This window comes from Eumetopias jubatus, unplaced genomic scaffold (genome assembly GCF_037043125.1).
Source record: "Eumetopias jubatus isolate StellerSeaLion01/CBP00866 unplaced genomic scaffold, mEumJub1_p1.0 scaffold_17, whole genome shotgun sequence".
In the NCBI taxonomy this organism is placed as follows: Eukaryota; Metazoa; Chordata; class Mammalia; order Carnivora; family Otariidae; genus Eumetopias; species Eumetopias jubatus.
In genome coordinates, this window is record NW_028274823.1 from 85,819,394 (window position 1) to 85,837,136 (window position 17,743).

The window sequence follows — 17,743 nt, forward strand, 5'->3', positions numbered from 1 at the left end:
TTTTGTGTGGACATAAGCTTTCCAGAAGGAATTTTTAGATATTCTCATTTTATTGAACAAGAAAATATGTCCAGGTCCTTTTCTCTGTATGCATATTCTCCTCTCTAAACGTGACTGCGCACTAAACGTGCTCTACGTACCAACCTGAGAGCTTTCTGATGGTTGTCAGGAGCCAGTGTATATCTATGTTTATGTTGACTCTGCGTCCTTAAAACTCCTGAGCTTGGTTTTCTTATAGTTCTGATGAAAATAAACTCCTGGTTCAGATCGTGGTGAGATAAAGAATCTGTTATTAGTATGCTGTTGAGAATAATGATCAAAGAGGGGAAGGATCTAACAGAGTCCAGAGTTACTAAGAAGTTGATGGATCTCCTCCCATTACAGTCTTAATTCTCTCAAACATATGTATTTGTGCAAATGAATTTAGTGTACATATTCACAAAGAGGAAATATTCCCATCCCCCAGAGTCTAAAAATTATGAATGATGCAGATGCACGTGACAAATAATGGACGTTGTATAAATGTACCTCAATGACTTACATAAGAAAATAAAGTACAGATTTTCTTTTTTAAATCTGAGCTATTAAAAACTGTACTTCAGTGGAGGACATATTTAGCAATAGATCTTATTTACCTGTAGACATCAATAAAGTAAACCAAAGGTAAGTTGACACAAAATAAACTTACTATTTTGGCTTAATAAAGGATTTGCTCTGCCTTATTCTTTTAAAGATTTTACTTATTTATTTTATTTGAAAAAGAGAGAGCACAAGCAGTGTGGAGGGGCAGAGGGAGAGGGTGATGGAGAGAATGTCAAACAGACTCCATGCTGAGCAGGGAGCCCGATGTGGGGCTCCATCTCATCGCTCTGAGATCATGACCTGAGCCGAACCCAAAAGTCAGACACCTAACCGATAGAGCCACCCAGGTGCTCCCCTGCCTTTCTTTTAAGAAGTCCCAGAACCTTTAAAAATGATGTGTATTATACTGGTAAAATGAAATACGCACATGTTTTTATTACAACCAATTAAAAGATTCAGAAAAAGAGAATTTAAGAGAGTTTAAGAGCAGGGTCAGAATTAACTGTCTTACTGGAAGTTTCCTAGATTGCCTGAAGAAAAATATGAAACACATTCTCATGCATTGCTTCCTTCAGACTTTCAAGACAAGGATGACTGCACACTATATTATAATCTCTGGCAGAGTTTCACTTGATCATATTTTTGGAAATTTAATGTAAAATAAAATTGCAAACATTTAGTCTCTAGACAAGTATTTATATTCCCTGTGATGACACTCAAATGACTTTGGCAGGATTCTGAGGAGTTGGCAGTTTCTATAAAATATGCCAATTAAAGAATACAACGTTACTACACTGTGTCGTGTCACTTTTTCTACAACACAAATATTGACGGTTTATCACATGCACGATACAGCACTCTACGGCATTATCTCTGCAGAGCTCCTGGTCCTTTGGAGAATGGGATTTAGTCGTAATAAGGAGGTAAAATATTATTATTACTGGGGATATTTGGCAAAATAAGCCCTGTATAGAATTACATGTTAAAACAAAATCATTTAATAAAACTAAGTGTTTTAGTTCAACTCAGCTTATATATTCAAGTTAATCAGTGAACATTAAAGAAACTAAAATAGAGAGTGGCCTTCTATCACTTTTTTTTTCTTTTTGGTCTCTGGTTAAAAAGACAAATTGTTTTCCTTGTAGATTTGTTTTTGAAATATTGTAGATTTGTATTTGAAAAATAGTGAATGATAAATAAACCATCATTTTCCATATGTGTGAAAAAATTTTCCATATTTTTTTCATTTTCTGTAGACACATAAGATTTACTTCCAATTTATTCAAAAACATTATAATAACTCATCAACTTTATATGCTTTTGTGCTCAGTACAGACTGGCTTTTATAAAAATAATGAGAACACCCAAGTTTTTTCTGATTTTTTTTTAAATGTTGTTAAAATTTAGTATAGATAATTTATTTTGTTTAAACAGAGGCCAGCAATGTTATGGACATTTTAAGCTGACTCCAAAGGATATGCAAAAAGAAAAAAATTACACCAACTCTTCAAAGGGGTAAAGGAATGTTTCTAACATGGCACAATGAAGGTATTACATATGTCAGAGAAGGCTTCAAAATATATGTGGGCTAAATTCTAGGAAAAAAAAGATCATTCTCTAATAAGTCCCATATATATATGTATATATAAATCTGGAAGACAGACTTTTTCAAACAGACAGAAAGCAGAACTAAAACAAGCCCAATGGAAGCCCAACTGAAGGTCCATTATGGAATTAGTAGACAAACCGAGCCTCAGAGCACACTCACACACATAAGAGTAGTTTGAAACAGAAACCAAGACTCAAGAGATATCATTTTACTGCAGCCCTAAAAGAGGAGAAAAATCGGTAAAGACTCACACACTGAAGTTAAAAGAGGGTCGGAGAGAGTTGTAGAACAAAGCACCAATTCTATTTATTTTTGGTTTTGATAAGGAAAAGTGCTTCCTGAAGAATGTAATATGGATTCGGTATTAGTTGTTCATTATGGCAGACAACCTGAACCAACACTCAAGCTTCTTCCTCTGCTCTCAGAACCTTTGGTCAGGTTCTCTATTCCCAAGAATCTTCAGTTTTCCTATTAACCATTCATAAATCGCCATGTCTAGTGGGCTATGGAGCTTGAACCTTACCAGACTTCAGCCAGTGTAAGCGGTGGTGGAAGCCTTACCTTGTGGTCCACTTCTTTTGGAGGAACACAATGTATCTTACTTAGGTGACCAGGTGTTTGTATGCATGATAGTCAACTCTACCTATTGCCGAAGAAAAATCCCAGCCCTATCTGGATGCACTCTTGGACTGACCCTGAGTAAAATACTCCTTTATGATCAAGAATGAACAACCTTTCTAGTCACAGAGAAGTTTCTCATATCTTATCCAAGTAAAGCATTTCCAGCATATGGCCTAATTTAAACCCATACAGGGAAGAAATTAAGGGAGTGCTGTTTGTAGATTTGGGCTGCAGCTTTCATTTAGTACTTCCACGTGTAACAAATCTAGGGTTGAAAGGAGAAGTCCCTCTCAGAGAAGTCATTTTTAAAATTTGAAGCTCACTCACCATTCCGACTCTCTTCATCGATAGCAACTATGGTGGCTGGTGGTCCTCCCCTAGCTAGTTTGCAATCTAAAGAGAGAAAACAACCAAAGATAAGATGGAACAACCGTAGGGCACTCAGTCTGGTATGAAATTCATTGAGGTATGTATTGGTATTTAAAAAAGAAAAATCCTACAATCAAATCGATATGCATCATTATTTTTAATAATATTTTAGCTTAAAAAATTTTCATGAGAACTACATGGATTCCCTATAACATCATAACACAATCACTTTGTACACCACAAAACTACTCAAATCTTACTGAGAAAACACCAGCAGAGACCACTGGAGAGCAGAAGTCCTTCAGGACAGAGATAATGGGATGGTAATTTAACCCAATGAAATAACATAAAGGAATGATTAACAAGGATAAATTGTAATTAAAGCTTCAAAACAGAAACAAACATAATTGGACTTTAATTGTGATAAAGGGGCTAATTAAAGGGAGTGAATAGAATTTTAATAATGTTCTAAAGAGAATAAAACAAAGACAGACAAGCAATGTTCATGAGGTTGTTTGGCATTTTTATTTTTGTCATCTTACCCTCATATTGCCAGTCTGGAGTCAAAAGTATAGAGTCATCAATGGAAGCAGATCAGAAAAATGGAAGAAAGAAAGGAAGAAAGAATATATGTATATATTTAGTGTGGATTGAAAGATATAAATAGCACACTATATAACAACAGACACATTACATAATGACTGGTGGAAAAGAAATACATAAAATCCCTCTAACAGATTTTCCAATCCTAATGTAATATTAACACAGTAACTTGATAATATGTGGCATTAGCATCTCCAAACTTTATCATGGGTTGGTTTGAAAATACTACAAAGTACATTTATATGTTTCCTGTGAAAAGGTAAATACCAATTACTTACGAACAGTCTATTATCCGTTGGACGAACCTTAAGGATAGTGCCTGTCCACCAGTAGAGATGACTAATTTGTTATTTCGAACACTGCTAATGCCTTGTCAAGAGTCTCATGATAATGAACATATAAATAGCACAATGAGCTAAAATATCCATAATAATTAATATGTGAGGGCTTTGCCCGTGAGATGTCACATGTACGCTCGTGAGACTTAAAGCGCTCTCGGAGGAGGTACCCCATGAGCCCGATGGGGCTGTGTTAGGCAGTTACAGGTCCGTGGCATACTCCTGTGCCTGCAGCATAAACCAGGTTTGCTTAAGCCATCTGCGTATGTGTGTTATTTGGAAGATTCCGAGGTTATTTACTCATGCATTCATTTGTTCATTCATTCGAATTCTATTTATTATGGACATGGACATGAATAACCAAGACTTCAGCAGGCACAATTCTATACTGTAAGGTACATGCTCTCTCATACGAAGCTGAAAATCTCAGAGATCGCCAGTGTTTTTCTTTGCTTCCTTGTCAGTATTCAAGGAATTCCAAGTCACAACATTTTTAGATCTTCAATATCTCATACTCGTTATGCTCTTCCTCCTTCCTCCAGCCCTGGTATACACTATCTGTCACCACTACTCTTGCACTGATTTCCTCACCACCTCCCAGAAGCTTTGTTATCACCCTGTGCTCCTCAATTCATCCCATGAGAATTACTTTCATGCACCATTTCCAGCACAAAAGCTTACTTGTTTCCTTTGGAGTAAAAACTTTCTTAGGATACCATTTAAAGCTTTTCAAACCTAATTGGTTTAGGACAATGTTTCAAAAGACGTCAGGTCTCAACATGGTTTATTTACAATTAAGCACTGTGCCCTTCAGCCATATCAGACCCCTGACTCTTGCTGGGACATACTTTGTATGTTCAGGGAAGTTCTGTTACCTGAATTCATTTCTGCCTCTCTTCCGCCCAGCAAAGCTCTGCTCCTTTTGGTAGAATGTGATTTCTCCTATTTCATGAAAACTTGCCCACATCCCCACTCGGAATTTGTCTTTTACTTCATGGTCTCATGTTTTTTCATCTAGTTTTGTATTCTGCTATGCATTTGAATATTACTCACTCGTTCAGGCAAATTTGTGGATGAATTACTCTGCGCTGAACGTGGTGGGAATGGGTCTCAGGTGAAACAGGTTACAGACCAGCGAGAAAAAGATGCATAAACAACCACACAGGTGTAGTGCAATGTGGTCCATGTGGAGGCAACGCCTTAATCAGTTCACTGACAACATAAATGATTAAAATCAAAAAGAGACAATGCATGTGCAGAGTGGGAAGGGGATATGCAAGGAAGCAGGGGCCATTTGTGCAGAAGAGAATAAACGAAACCTGACCAGTTCTTACCAGAAGCAGTTCTCAGGTTACCAAACATCTCTTCCCTTTGTCTTTTAGAGTGTAGTTACTTTTCAAGAGTATTCCTTCACCAGCTGTGTATCATTAAATGTATGGATATGCTTTCTCTACCCAGATAAGCCATGTGTGACTCCCCACCTCCCAGCCCTAACTAACCCCCTTACCCCTCCACTCGGTCCATTCTCTAGCCACATCCAAACCAATTCATGTCGGCTGTGTCTCCTCTGCTCAAATGCCCTTCCTCCTCCTCTGGCTTGACTTCTATTTCTCTTTTTAAAAACCCTGGCAAAGCATCACCTCTTCCAGAAAATCTTCCTTGTTGTTAGTCCAGATTCAGTGCCTCTTCTCTGTGTTCCTCCAGTGCTCAAGATGTCCCATCGGATAAATTACACCACAGTAAAGATGAGTGTGTCTTCCTTACAAGAACTCCTTTAGACCAGCTCTCCATCATATTCATCTTAGTAACATTAGTAACCATCATATTGATCACATTCCACCTTAGTAACCAATTCTTAAGAGATGGTCCTAAAAGAACGTGTGTTGATTTTTTTCTGAACCACAATCCACCCAGGGACAATGTCCCATTTGAACCTCCTCCAGGAGAACTGCCGGAAGGCTCTGTTCTCAGCAGGTCTTCACCAGCTTAGAGGCTCAACCACGGTTCCTCCCACTCAGTCTGCATTAGGAGACTTTCCCTAAACTTTCCTCTTCCACAGGCTCCACATTCCCCCCACCCCAGTAAGATAGTCTCACATCTAAGAAATACTTTAGTTATTTGAGATCAAACCAAAAGTGATTTAATTTTTTTAAAGACTCACAAAGTTAATGAAGAGATATTAATCAGGTATTTAAAAATAACCTATTAATAGCATTGCTCACAACAGCTAAAATGTTTGTTTTGGAATGATGCATTCATGAAAGCATGATTAATTAGTTTTGAAATGCACAAAAATATTTTCAATAATGAAGTATATTCAGAATTGTCTTGAAAAGGAAGTAATTTTGGATGGAATAGCCAGGGATATATTGTGTATGCGAAATATCCAAATGGACATCAAAATGAGGACTAGAAAGCAATCTGGGGGCTGGGCGATGTTGTTCTCTATGGCCCAAGGATAATTTGTTCAGCACATGAAAGACAGGTTAGCTGATGACACTTGTACCTTGGATATGGACTTCCCTAATCTATTTAATTTCATCCTTGACTGTCCTGGTTAAATCACAAATTCACTGTTTTTCATGCCTCAAATTTCTAACCTCTTAGGCCCCTACTTGCTTCCCATAACCAATTTATTGTAAAGTGCAGGCTATGAATACAAATGCCTGAATGCTCAGTGTGATATATTTCGGCAAATTTGTCATCAAGCTGACAATAAGCCATATATTTTTCTTTTCTTTTTTTTCTTTTTTAAAGATTTTATTTATTTATTTGAGAGAGAATGAGAGAGAGCACACGAGAGGGGTTAGTGTCAGAGGGAGAAGCAGACTCCCTGCCGAGCAGGGAGCCCGATGCGGGACCCGATCCCGGGACTCCAGGATCATGACCTGAGCCGAAGGCAGTCGCTTAACCAACTGAGCCACCCAGGCGCCCCTAAGTCATATATTTTTAAATAATCTCATGCGACAGGTTGGATTTAAAACCCAAAAAGAAGTATTAGAAAAATACATAAAATTCTGGTTTCAAAGCCACTAAATCTGTCATACGCTGTTCTTATTGTAGCCTGAAGCTTAGAGCATGCTAAAGATGGGTCACAGAAGGGCAACACTCTGAAATTGTCTAAACACGCTCATTTCCTGACAAGGGCCAGGAAAACCCCATTTCCACCTTAGCCTATTTTCAAAATGTCCTTTTAAGGCCAAACAATATGTTTTCATTAAAATTTCAATAAAACCTATTTACTTGTTTTTTAGTGTTTACTTATTTGACAGAGAGAGACACGGCGAGAGAGGGAACACAAGCAGGGGGAGTGGGAGAGGGAGAAGCAGACTCCCCGCGGAGCAGGGAGCCCGAAGCGGGGCTCGATCCCAGGACCCTGGGATCATGACCTGAGCCGAAGGCAGACGCTTAACGACTGAGCCACCCAGGCGCCCCAGGGTTTTTTGTTTGTTAGTTTGTTGTGTGTATATTTATATTACAGGTGCTATGGCTATATCAATCACTTCCATATTGTATTTGCCAAAGAGCTCTCTCTGAGTCTGCATCCTACTGCCCGGGTGATACCTACACTTGCAGTTTCAAAGGTGCCTTAAATGTATTGCTACCCTGTGCCCAAAGCTGGTCCCTTCCAATATGTGTTACATCAGTGAATGGCACACTTCTGCATAAACCAGAAACCGGGCAGTCACCTTTGAGCCTAACCATTTCCCTCATGTGCCTGGACTGAATCCATCAACAAGTCTTGACTTTAATTCCTACAGAAAAAAGCTTCTCATATCTACCTACTGCATTCCGTTTCCAATGTCAGCACACTGATCCAGTCTCTGACTAATCAACAGGGTTTTGCTAACTATTTTCCCTACAGGCAATCTTGCCCCACTCTTTAATTTGCTATCTTCATCCAAAGTGATCTTTTATAAGTAAAAACTGGCTTACCTTTTCATGATTTGCCATTGCTTTTGGGTTAAAACACTTTTTTATGACCTACAATCCTCTGCATAGTCTCATTTTAGAATGAAAACCAACATGCATGGCCTACCAGGACCTGTGTGGTGTGGCCTCCCCTTCTCTCCTGTGCCAGTGTCTTCACTTGCTGTCAACATTCCAGATGGATTTGTTGCTTTTCCTTAGTCATTCTATTCTCCATCCTGAGCTACCTCAAGACCTTTCCATATTGCAGTATTTCTTGTTTCCAATCTTTACTCTCAGGCCATCATTCACATGCATATCCTTTAAATTTTGGTGTATGCCTTACTTTTGCAAAGAAACCATTTCCGACCCTCAGGTTCCCTGGTATATACCCTCATAACTCTGCCTTCTAGTGCCAGTTTATGAATATCTGATTCTTCATTGACAGATCTTCTATTCCTCAGGGTTGTGGACGCAGGGCAAATTTTCTAGAACATAACTGATTCTCAGTAATTATTTGTTGAATGCAAGAATTTATGACTTCAACCAAATTTACAAAAATTTTTTAAAAAACTGCTTTAACTTAATCATTTTTCCCCTTTTCATATTTGAAATAGCATTCTCATATACAAGTAATGGGGAAGGAATGAACAACAAATTAACTGTCTAAAGATAGGATCATTAATGCTACCTCAGTAGGGAGGAGTAGGGGAGCAGGAGGTACTAGCCCAAAATATGCCACTTGGGCGTCCAGAGGTGAAGGCAATCAAGACCCAGCAGAGTCAGGAAGCCTTTTATCTCCCTTTTAACAGTGTAAGAGAATTTAGAAAGGAGGCCTGTACCAGCAAGACAGTTATTACCAGAGATAACTTGTTCATGGGAGAGACTTGTCTGCATGTCAAGGCAAATATTTATTTACCAAACACGTTTTCTTCATATTACCCTGTGAATTGTCTTCCTCCTCTTTGAAGCCCCAGATCCCTGTCCCTTTGCTTAGTCCAAGATGGTATGTATAGAAGCCTCAACTGCCTGGCTGCCTTGGAGTCTCCTATCATTGTGAGTAATTTTGTTTTTCTCCTGTGAACTCATCATTACAGGGGGTCTCAGCCAAGAACCTAGAGAGGGAGAGGGGGAAATGGCTTTTCCTCCTGCCTGTGAAAATCTACCACTGAGGTAAAGAAAGTGATGGGCCAATTTTGTAGGACTTTGAGGTGCTGTGGGAGTAGTAATGGAAGACCGTGGAGAGGTCAGAATAATAGAGAAAGGGTAATGGAAAAACAAGGGAGGGGAGGAATTTCACTTGTTTCCAACTGACTATAACTTCTGTTAGAATCTTACATGCCAACCATCCAGTTTGTCTGCACTGAGAACAATCATGGGGCAAGATTACACCAATATCCTAATTATAGCAAGATGTGTTCCAAGGTCTTTCATGACTTGGTCAAACAGTACTTGAAGAAATAAAGCTCAAAGACCTCAGATACCAAATATTTTATGATATCAAAAATCACCAATACTTTTGTGTCACCTTGGAAGTTTTACACAGCTATTTCCTTACCAGCTGCCTATGATTATAAATGAATTATTCCACCACCCAGCAGAGTATTTGACATATTGTAATCATTCAATATATTTGTGGTACTACGGACTATCCTCCTTCATGGAAAATGGATAAAAGAAATAACCCATTAAATGCTTAGTATTAGTCATTTCAAATCTCTTGGGAGTGTTTTCAGATGTTAAAGCAATTGATTCCTAATATAGTACGGAAGTAAGAACATGTGCTTTGGAGTCAGAAAACCCAATTTCAAATCCTAACTGTGGCCTTTAATAGTAACATAATATTGAACAGATGATTAACTTCTTGTACCTCAGTTTACATAAATAGGAATAATAGTGAGTACATCACAACAAGGATAGATGAGATAATCTACGGCAATTTCTTAGAATAGTGCCTGGCAAATTGTATAGGCAGAATAGATACACTTTTAATTCTTACAGTTATCATGATTTCAGAACCAATATATTTGGAAACTCATTCCTGTTTTTTCCCTTTGATCAGAAGACAATAGAGAAATCTCTTGGTTTCCCCTAAATATTCAGTGAGGGCTGATTTTATTGATGTATGTGATCATGAAGTGCATTCTCATTAAGGATAAAAGTAGTCATATGAAATGTCACTGATGGTTGTATGGACAGAAATATGCTAGAATTCTTATTCCAGATATCAGTGTAGATACATTATCCTAGATTAAATTTAACAGAGGCAAATAGGATGCTTGAACTCTAAGTTAAGAAGGTAAAGTGGTGCTCACAGTCATCCACTGGTTCCACTGTAGTCCTGAAAAGTACTGATGTCCAAATGATCAAGTAGAAAGGTCAAGAATGAATTACAGATTTCCTGAAACCTCTATTCTTCTCAACATTCCTGTGGTATCGGTTTGAATATCCAAAGTCATCTGAACTCTCTGGTTTAGAAGCTTGCATTTGTATGCGTACACACACGCACACACACACACACACTGACTCAGTTGCTTCGTTCCAAGCAATCTGGCCTCGCATTCAAAGGGGTTCTGTGCTCTCTTTAAATCTCATGTTGCACAAATATTTACTGTCAATTTGCTTGTCACAAGCATCAGCGGAGGGTCTATTCTCATCTTTTCAGTTGATCTTTGGAATATTCGTTTCCTGGTAGATACACTTAGGAGTGAAATCTGAAGACAGAAAGATTCCCTCATCCAAAAGAAAAGGAGTTTGACGCTGAGATTTATAAGATCAGTGAGACCATACTGTAAGTTGTATTGTCTAAAATGACAGTCAGCCAAGGCGTGGACCTGGGCTTGACTGACAAAAAGCAAAGTGAACTGAGTGAACTCAAGGGCATAGTGAGTATGTCGTTTCCAAACGAAGAATAGGATGTGCTCTCAGGATTACTCTGTCAGCATTACCATTTAGAGATTCAAATTTTACCACAGAGGAAGCAAGGAATCTTTTATGATGCCTTAGTGTCATTATTAATTGGATTATATAATTTGGTTAAGATGTTCCAACAGCATGGTCTGGTAATGACTGAAGTCATTAATGAGTATCGCTCTCCATTACGGCTTTCATTAGGACAATTTATGGTAGAGACCATGGCTCCCTCAGCCAGTTTTCTTCTGAAATTACTTCATTTCACTGTAATCAGTCTATCAACAGCAGTAGGCTTGTGCATGGCTGGCATTTGGTGAGAGAGAGAAACCCATTCTTACTGAGAAGTTAAAGGATCTAAATTATCAAAATAAAGACAAGTCAGGGGCTGTACAAAAAAGGCAGGGCAGAAATTGTCAGTAGAAGTCTGATGAGACGATCAAGTAAATATTTTAAGGTTATTTTTGTTCACTGGGAATATTATTATACTTGATTATCTTATAATTTTATGTAAATGTATTGTCAAACATGTTAGTCTTTGTACCCAAAAGTGAATTTTCTTTTTGAGATTTTACTTACTGATTTTTGCGCATGTACATGAGACAGAGAGAGAAAGAGAAAGCGCGTGCAGGAGCATGAGCGAGTGGTGGGGGAGGGTGATGGGAAGGGGCAGAAAGATAATCAGACTCCCCGCTGAGCAGGGAGCCCGATGTGGGACTCAGTCCCAGGACTCTGGGATCAAGACCTGAGCTGAAGGCAGAAGCTTAACCGACTGAGCCACCCAGGTGCCCCCAAATGTGAATTTCTTACATATAATTCATACTACATAAGTTAGAGGCCATTTGGATTTTTCCAATTGGCTTCCATTGACGGTGACAGTTTTTCCTTACTTGTGTAACCTTCCAACAGGCAACCATAACTACATTTGGAGAATTTGGGATGCATGGAGTAATTCTTGGTCCAAGTGTAATGTGAGACACTGAGAAACAGCAACCAGTGTTGTGCTTATGGACATGACCTTAGGATACAGACTGTCTGGGTTCAATACTAGCTGCATTTTGCCATTTGCTAACTTTTAGCCTCTTTGAAAGTTACTTAAACTCTCTATAGCCCAGTTGCATTATTTATAAACAGAAGCTGTGTTATAGAATAGTTCCTGGCACACACAAGTGCTTTAAAAGTTACTGCTAGGTAAATTCTACTTTAGCCAAATGAGATGACTATATACAAAATTTGTATATCTCTACATTTTAAAAAATGACTTTTACATATTTTTAAATTACATAAATTGCAGTTTCTTACCCTTTTCAACCTTCACAAGAAAGCCATGTTTTATTAGCAGATCAAAATAGACTTGGGATGTGTTAGCATTTTAATGTGCATTTAACATACTGGAACAGTGACAGCACATTTAATTATATGTCTACAGACTGTTAAGGATATATAGTGATAGTAAATCATGCAAAGGAATTCCTTTTTAAAATTATATGAGGGGGTGCCTGGGTGGCTCAGTCAGTTAAGCGTCTGCCTTCGGCTCAGGTCATGATCCCGGAGTCCTGGGATCGAGTCCCACATCGGGCTCCTTGTTGAGCAGGGAGCCTGCTTCTCCCTCTGACCCTCCCCACTCTCATGTACTCTCTCTCTCTCATTCTCGCTCTCTCAAATAAATAAATCTTTAAAAAAATAAAATAAAATTATATGAGGAATGCTTACAACTAAAATAAAAAGTTCCTTTTAATACTATAACATAATGTAAATTCTGTATCCCTTCTAAAAGTTCTTTGCTAGATCTTTCTGTTATTCTAAAATCATTCTGAAAGACATGTAGCTTGTTTTATCACATTATCCAATTTGTCTTTAGGTTTTATCATTGAAATATAAAGAAGAAAGGAAGGGATAAGGGCTTGTGTCAATGAGGAAAAGAAAATTATTCAAGAAACACTTCATGAAAAACAGTTAAAGAGTTTATATCTATGTTGCTTCTGAAAGCTAATTTATTTTATTTTCTAATTATTCCTAATGAGGTAGCTCCAAAGAAATTCTCAATCATGATTCTTACTAAGATACTCAACAAGGTCACAAGATTAAAGCTGCACACCAACATTGTTGCTTAAAACAGCAACCTCAAACGGAGAGATTCTGAATAAGTCTTTATTTACAGCCTGCTTGCTTATTTAAGTCAAATTCTTTGCCACAAGCCAATTATGAGTACCTAAGCTGCCAGTAAAAAGGCAAACTATGGATTAAAACATAGAGACAAAATTATAAGCATTTAATTACTTAGAACATTAAACAGTATATCCACGTGAGCATCACATCTGTTCTCTTCTTTTTTCCCCAGCTTTCTTGAGATATTATTGATACAGAACATGCATAACTTTAAGGTGTACAATGTGATCTGATCCACATCTAGGTTGTGAAATGATTGTCAGGGTAAGGTTAGTTAGCACCTCCATACCCTCGCATCATCTCCCCCTGTGTGTGTGTGTGTGTGTGTGTGTGTGTGTGTGTGTGTGTGTGTGTGTGTGTGTGGTAATAACATTTAAGCTGCACTCTCTTGAAAACTTTCAGCATATAATACAGAATTATTATTTATGGTCACAATGTTGTACATTAGAGCCTCAGAAATTACTAACCTCAGGGCTGGAAGATTGCATTCTTTGACCAACATCTCTCATTTTGTCCACCGCCCCCCTCCAACTCCTGGCAACCACATTCTACTCTGTTTCTATGAGTTTGGTTTATTTAGATTCCATATCGAAGTGAGGAAATTCAGTATTTCCGTTACTCTGTCTTATCTCACTTAGCATAATGACCTCAAAGTCCATCATGTTGTTGCAAAAGGAAGGATTTCCTTCTTTTTTATGGCTGTATAATAGTCTGTTAAATAATACTAATATCCCCCAATATTTCTTCATCTATTCATCTGTCAGTGGACACAGGTTATTTCCACATCTTAACTCTTGTGAACAATTCTGCAGTGAACATGGGAGTGCAGATATCTCTTTGATAATATATCCTTCTGATACATACCCGGAATGTGATGGCTAGATCATATGAAAGTTCTTTTTTCATTATTTTGAGAAACTTCCATACAGTTTTCCATAGCGATTGTACCAAATTACATCCCCATCAATGATACCCAAGGGGCTTCTTTCCCTACATCTGCACCAACATTTGTTATCTCTTGTCTTTTTAATAATATTCATCCTAACAGGTGCGAGGTAATGATATCTCCTTGTGGTTTTGATGTGCATTTCCCTGATTATTAGTGATGCTGAGCATCTCTTCATGTGCCTGTTGGACATCTCTATGTCATCTTTCCAAAAAAAAGTCTATCCCTGCCCATCTACTTATTCTTTTGGCATTGGATTGTGTGAGTTCCTTATATATTTTGGATATTAATCCCTTATTGGATAGATGGCTTGCAAATATTTTCTCCCATTCCATAGGTTGACCTTACATTTTGCTGTTTCCTTTGCCGTTTCCTTTTTAGTTTGATGTAGTTTTGTTTTTGTTTTGTTTTGTTTTGTTTTTTTTTGCTTTTTTGCTTGCACTTTTGGTGTCATATCTAAGAAATCATCGCCAAACCAAGGACAAGAACTTTTACTTATTTTCTCTTGTAAGTAGTTTTACAGTTTCAGGTCTTTAATCCATTTCAAGTTAATTTCTATGGGTTGTGTAAGATGGGGAGCCAATTTTATTCTTTACAAGTGAATATTGTTTTCTAAAAACTATTAAAAAAATATCCTTTCTCCATCAGTATTCTCAGCTCTGTTGTCAAATAGGAATTGTGTGGGTTTATTCCTGGGCTCTTGATTCGTACCATTGGTCTAAGTATCTGTTTTTTTATGTCACTACCGTATGGTTTTGATTATTATAGCTTTGTAATAAAGACAGAAATCAGGGAATATGGTGCCTCCAGCTTTCTTCTTTCTCAGAATTGCTTTGTCTATTTTGGGTCTTTTGTGTTTCCAAAGAAATTTTAGGATTTTTTTCCTATTTCTATGAAAAATGCTCTTGGAATTTTTATAGGGATTGCATTGAATATATAAATGACTTTGGGGAGTATGGACATTTAAATATTATTTATTCTAATCTATGAACATGGGATAGCTTTCCACTTACTTGTATCTTCTTCAATTTCTTTCACCAATATAATTTTTAGTGTGCAGGCCTTTCATTTCCTCAGTTAAATTTTTTCTTAGGTGTTTTATCATTTTTGATGGTAGTGTAAATGAGATTGTTTCCTTTATGTCTTTTTAAGATAGTCCATTGTTAGTGTATAGAAACACAACTGATTTTGTTATGTTGATATTGCATCCTAAAATGTACTGAATTTATTTATTAGTTCTAAAGGTTTTTTGGTGGAGTCTTTAGGCTTTTCTTGTATAAGATCTTATCACCTGCAAACAGAGACAATTTTTATTCTACCTTTATGATTTGAACGTCTTTTATTTCTTGTTCTTGTCTAATTGCTCTGATTGGGATTTCGAGTGCTATTCTGAATAAAAATGGTGAGACTGGGCACCTAGTTTTAGGGGAAAAGCTTTCAGTTTTTCACTATTAACCATGATGTCAGCTCTGTGCTTGTTGTATATGGCTTTTATTATACTGAGATACATTCCTTGTATACCCAATTTGTTGAGATTTTTTTATCATGAATATTGAAATTTATTAATTGCTTTTTCAGCATCCACTGAGATAATCATTCGATTTTTACCTTTCATTTTATTAATGTGGTGCATAACATTTATTGATTGTTTATGTTGAAACATATTGCATCCTGGGAACAAATCCCACTTGATCATGGCATAGGGTCCTTTTACTGTGCTGTTCTTTTCAGTTTGCTACTATTTTCTTGAGAATTTTTGTGTCTATATTCATGAGGAATATTGGCCTATGGTGTCCATTTCTTGTAGTGTCCATATCTAGCTTTGCAACAGTATAGTGATGACTTCATAAAATGAATTTGGTAGTGTTTCCTCCTCTTTAATTTTCTGGAAGAGTTTGAGAAAGACTGGCATTAATTTTTCTTTAAATATTTTATAGAATTCACCAGTGAAACTCTCTGGTCCTGGGCTTCCTTTGTTGGAAGGTTTTGGTTACTGGTTCAATCTCCTTACTCATTTTTGGTATGTTCAAAATTTCTATTTCTTCATGATTCAGTCTTAGTAGGCTATATGTTGCTAGGAATTTATCCATTTCTTCCAGGTTATGCAGTTCATTCGTGTGTAATTGTTCATAATAATCTCATGAACCTTTATATTTCTGCAGTGTTGTAATGTACACTCTTTCATTTATGATTTTCTTTACTTGAATCTTTTTTCTTAGTCTAGCAAAATGTTTGTAAGTTAAAAAAAACAAAAAAAATGTTTGTCTGTTTGTTTACCTTTCAAAAAAACAGTTCTTAATTTTATTGGCCTTTTCTATTTTTTCTGTTCTCTATATTATTTCTGCTCTGATTTTTGTTATTTCCTTCCTTTGGCTAATTTCAGGCTTAGTTTGTTCTCTTTTGGTCCCTAGAAGTGCACAGTTAGTTTATTTGTGATTTTTGTTTTTTCTTAATGTAAGCAGTTTGTTGTTGTTTATTGTTTGCTACAATCTTCCCTATTAGCACGACTTTTGCTGTATCTGATAAATACTGGTATATTGTATACCCATTTTCATTTATTTTAGATTGAAAATTATCTCTTGATTTCTTTTTTGACTCATTGATGTTCAGGTGTATGTTTAATTTTCACACATTTGTGAGTTTTCCAGTTTTCCTTCTATTATTGATTTCTAGTTTTATACCACTGTGGTGAGAAAACAAATACTTGGTATGATTTAAATCTTACATTTCCTTTGTGACCTAACATATGACCTATCTTGGTGAATGTTCCATGTGAGAAGAATGTGTGTTCCGCTGTTGGTGGATGGGATATTCTGTATGTGTCTCTTAGCCGCATTGAGTGTAAGCTGTGGTTGTAGTTCAATGTTTCCTTGTTGATATTCTGTCTGGACCATGCTTCCATTGTTGAAAGTGGAGTATTAAAGTCTTATTATTGTATTGTTGTCTATCACTTCCTTAAGATCTTTTTATATTTGCTTAATAAATTCAGGTGCTCCGATATTGGGTGCATATAATTGTTATAATTTCTCATTGAATTTATCCCTTTCTTCATTATATAATGATCTCCTTTGTCTCTTATTACAGTTTTTGACCTAAAGTCTATTTTGTTTGATGTAAGTTACATCAAACAAAATAGAGCTACACGTGCTCTCTTTGGTCTCCATTTACATGGAATATCCTTTTCCATCCCTTTCTTTGAGTCTATATATATCCTTGAAGCTCAAGTGGATCTCTTACAGGCAGCATATAGATGGGTCTTGTTCTTTAAACCACTTGATCAGTATGACTTTTGATTGGAGAATTCAATCCATTTTTCTTTATAGTAATTATTGATAGGTATGGACTTACTAATCCCATTTTATTGTTTTCTGGCTGTTTTGCAGAACCCTTTTTCCTTTCTTCCTCTTTTGTTTTCTTTACTTTGAACTGGTCATTTTCATTTGGTATCTTTGATTCTCTTCTCTTCTCTCTCTCTTTTTGTAGATCTAGTGGAAGTTTTTACTTTTTAGTTACCATGGGGCTTACAAAAAACATTTCATAGATAATAGCAGTCTATTTTAAGGTGTTAACAACCTATCTTTAATTGCATACAATAACTCTATACTCTTACTGCCACACCTCATAATTTTCATTTTGGGGGTCACAATTTACCTCTCTTTATATTGTGTATCCACAACTAATTATTGT

At 36.9% G+C, this 17,743-nt stretch overlaps 1 protein-coding gene across 17 annotated transcripts in view; it reads right to left on the reverse strand.

Moving 5' to 3' along the window:
* PCDH15 (protocadherin related 15) overlaps window positions 1-17,743 on the reverse strand; it is a 781,344-nt gene that overhangs the window by 683,295 nt on the left and 80,306 nt on the right. For 10 of the 17 annotated variants that reach the window (XM_088020022.1, XM_088020021.1, XM_088020020.1 and 7 more), the window contains exon 2: window positions 3,140-3,205. The exons of 3 other annotated variants lie outside the window; for them this stretch is intronic. In XM_088020022.1, coding sequence (XP_087876148.1) covers window positions 3,140-3,205 — 66 coding nt within the window. Of the gene's footprint in view, window positions 1-3,139; window positions 3,206-3,723; window positions 3,739-17,743 lie in introns of all 17 variants that reach the window. 4 more of the 17 variants (XM_088020024.1, XM_028104626.2, XM_088020012.1 and 1 more) reach the window with 1 other exon arrangement.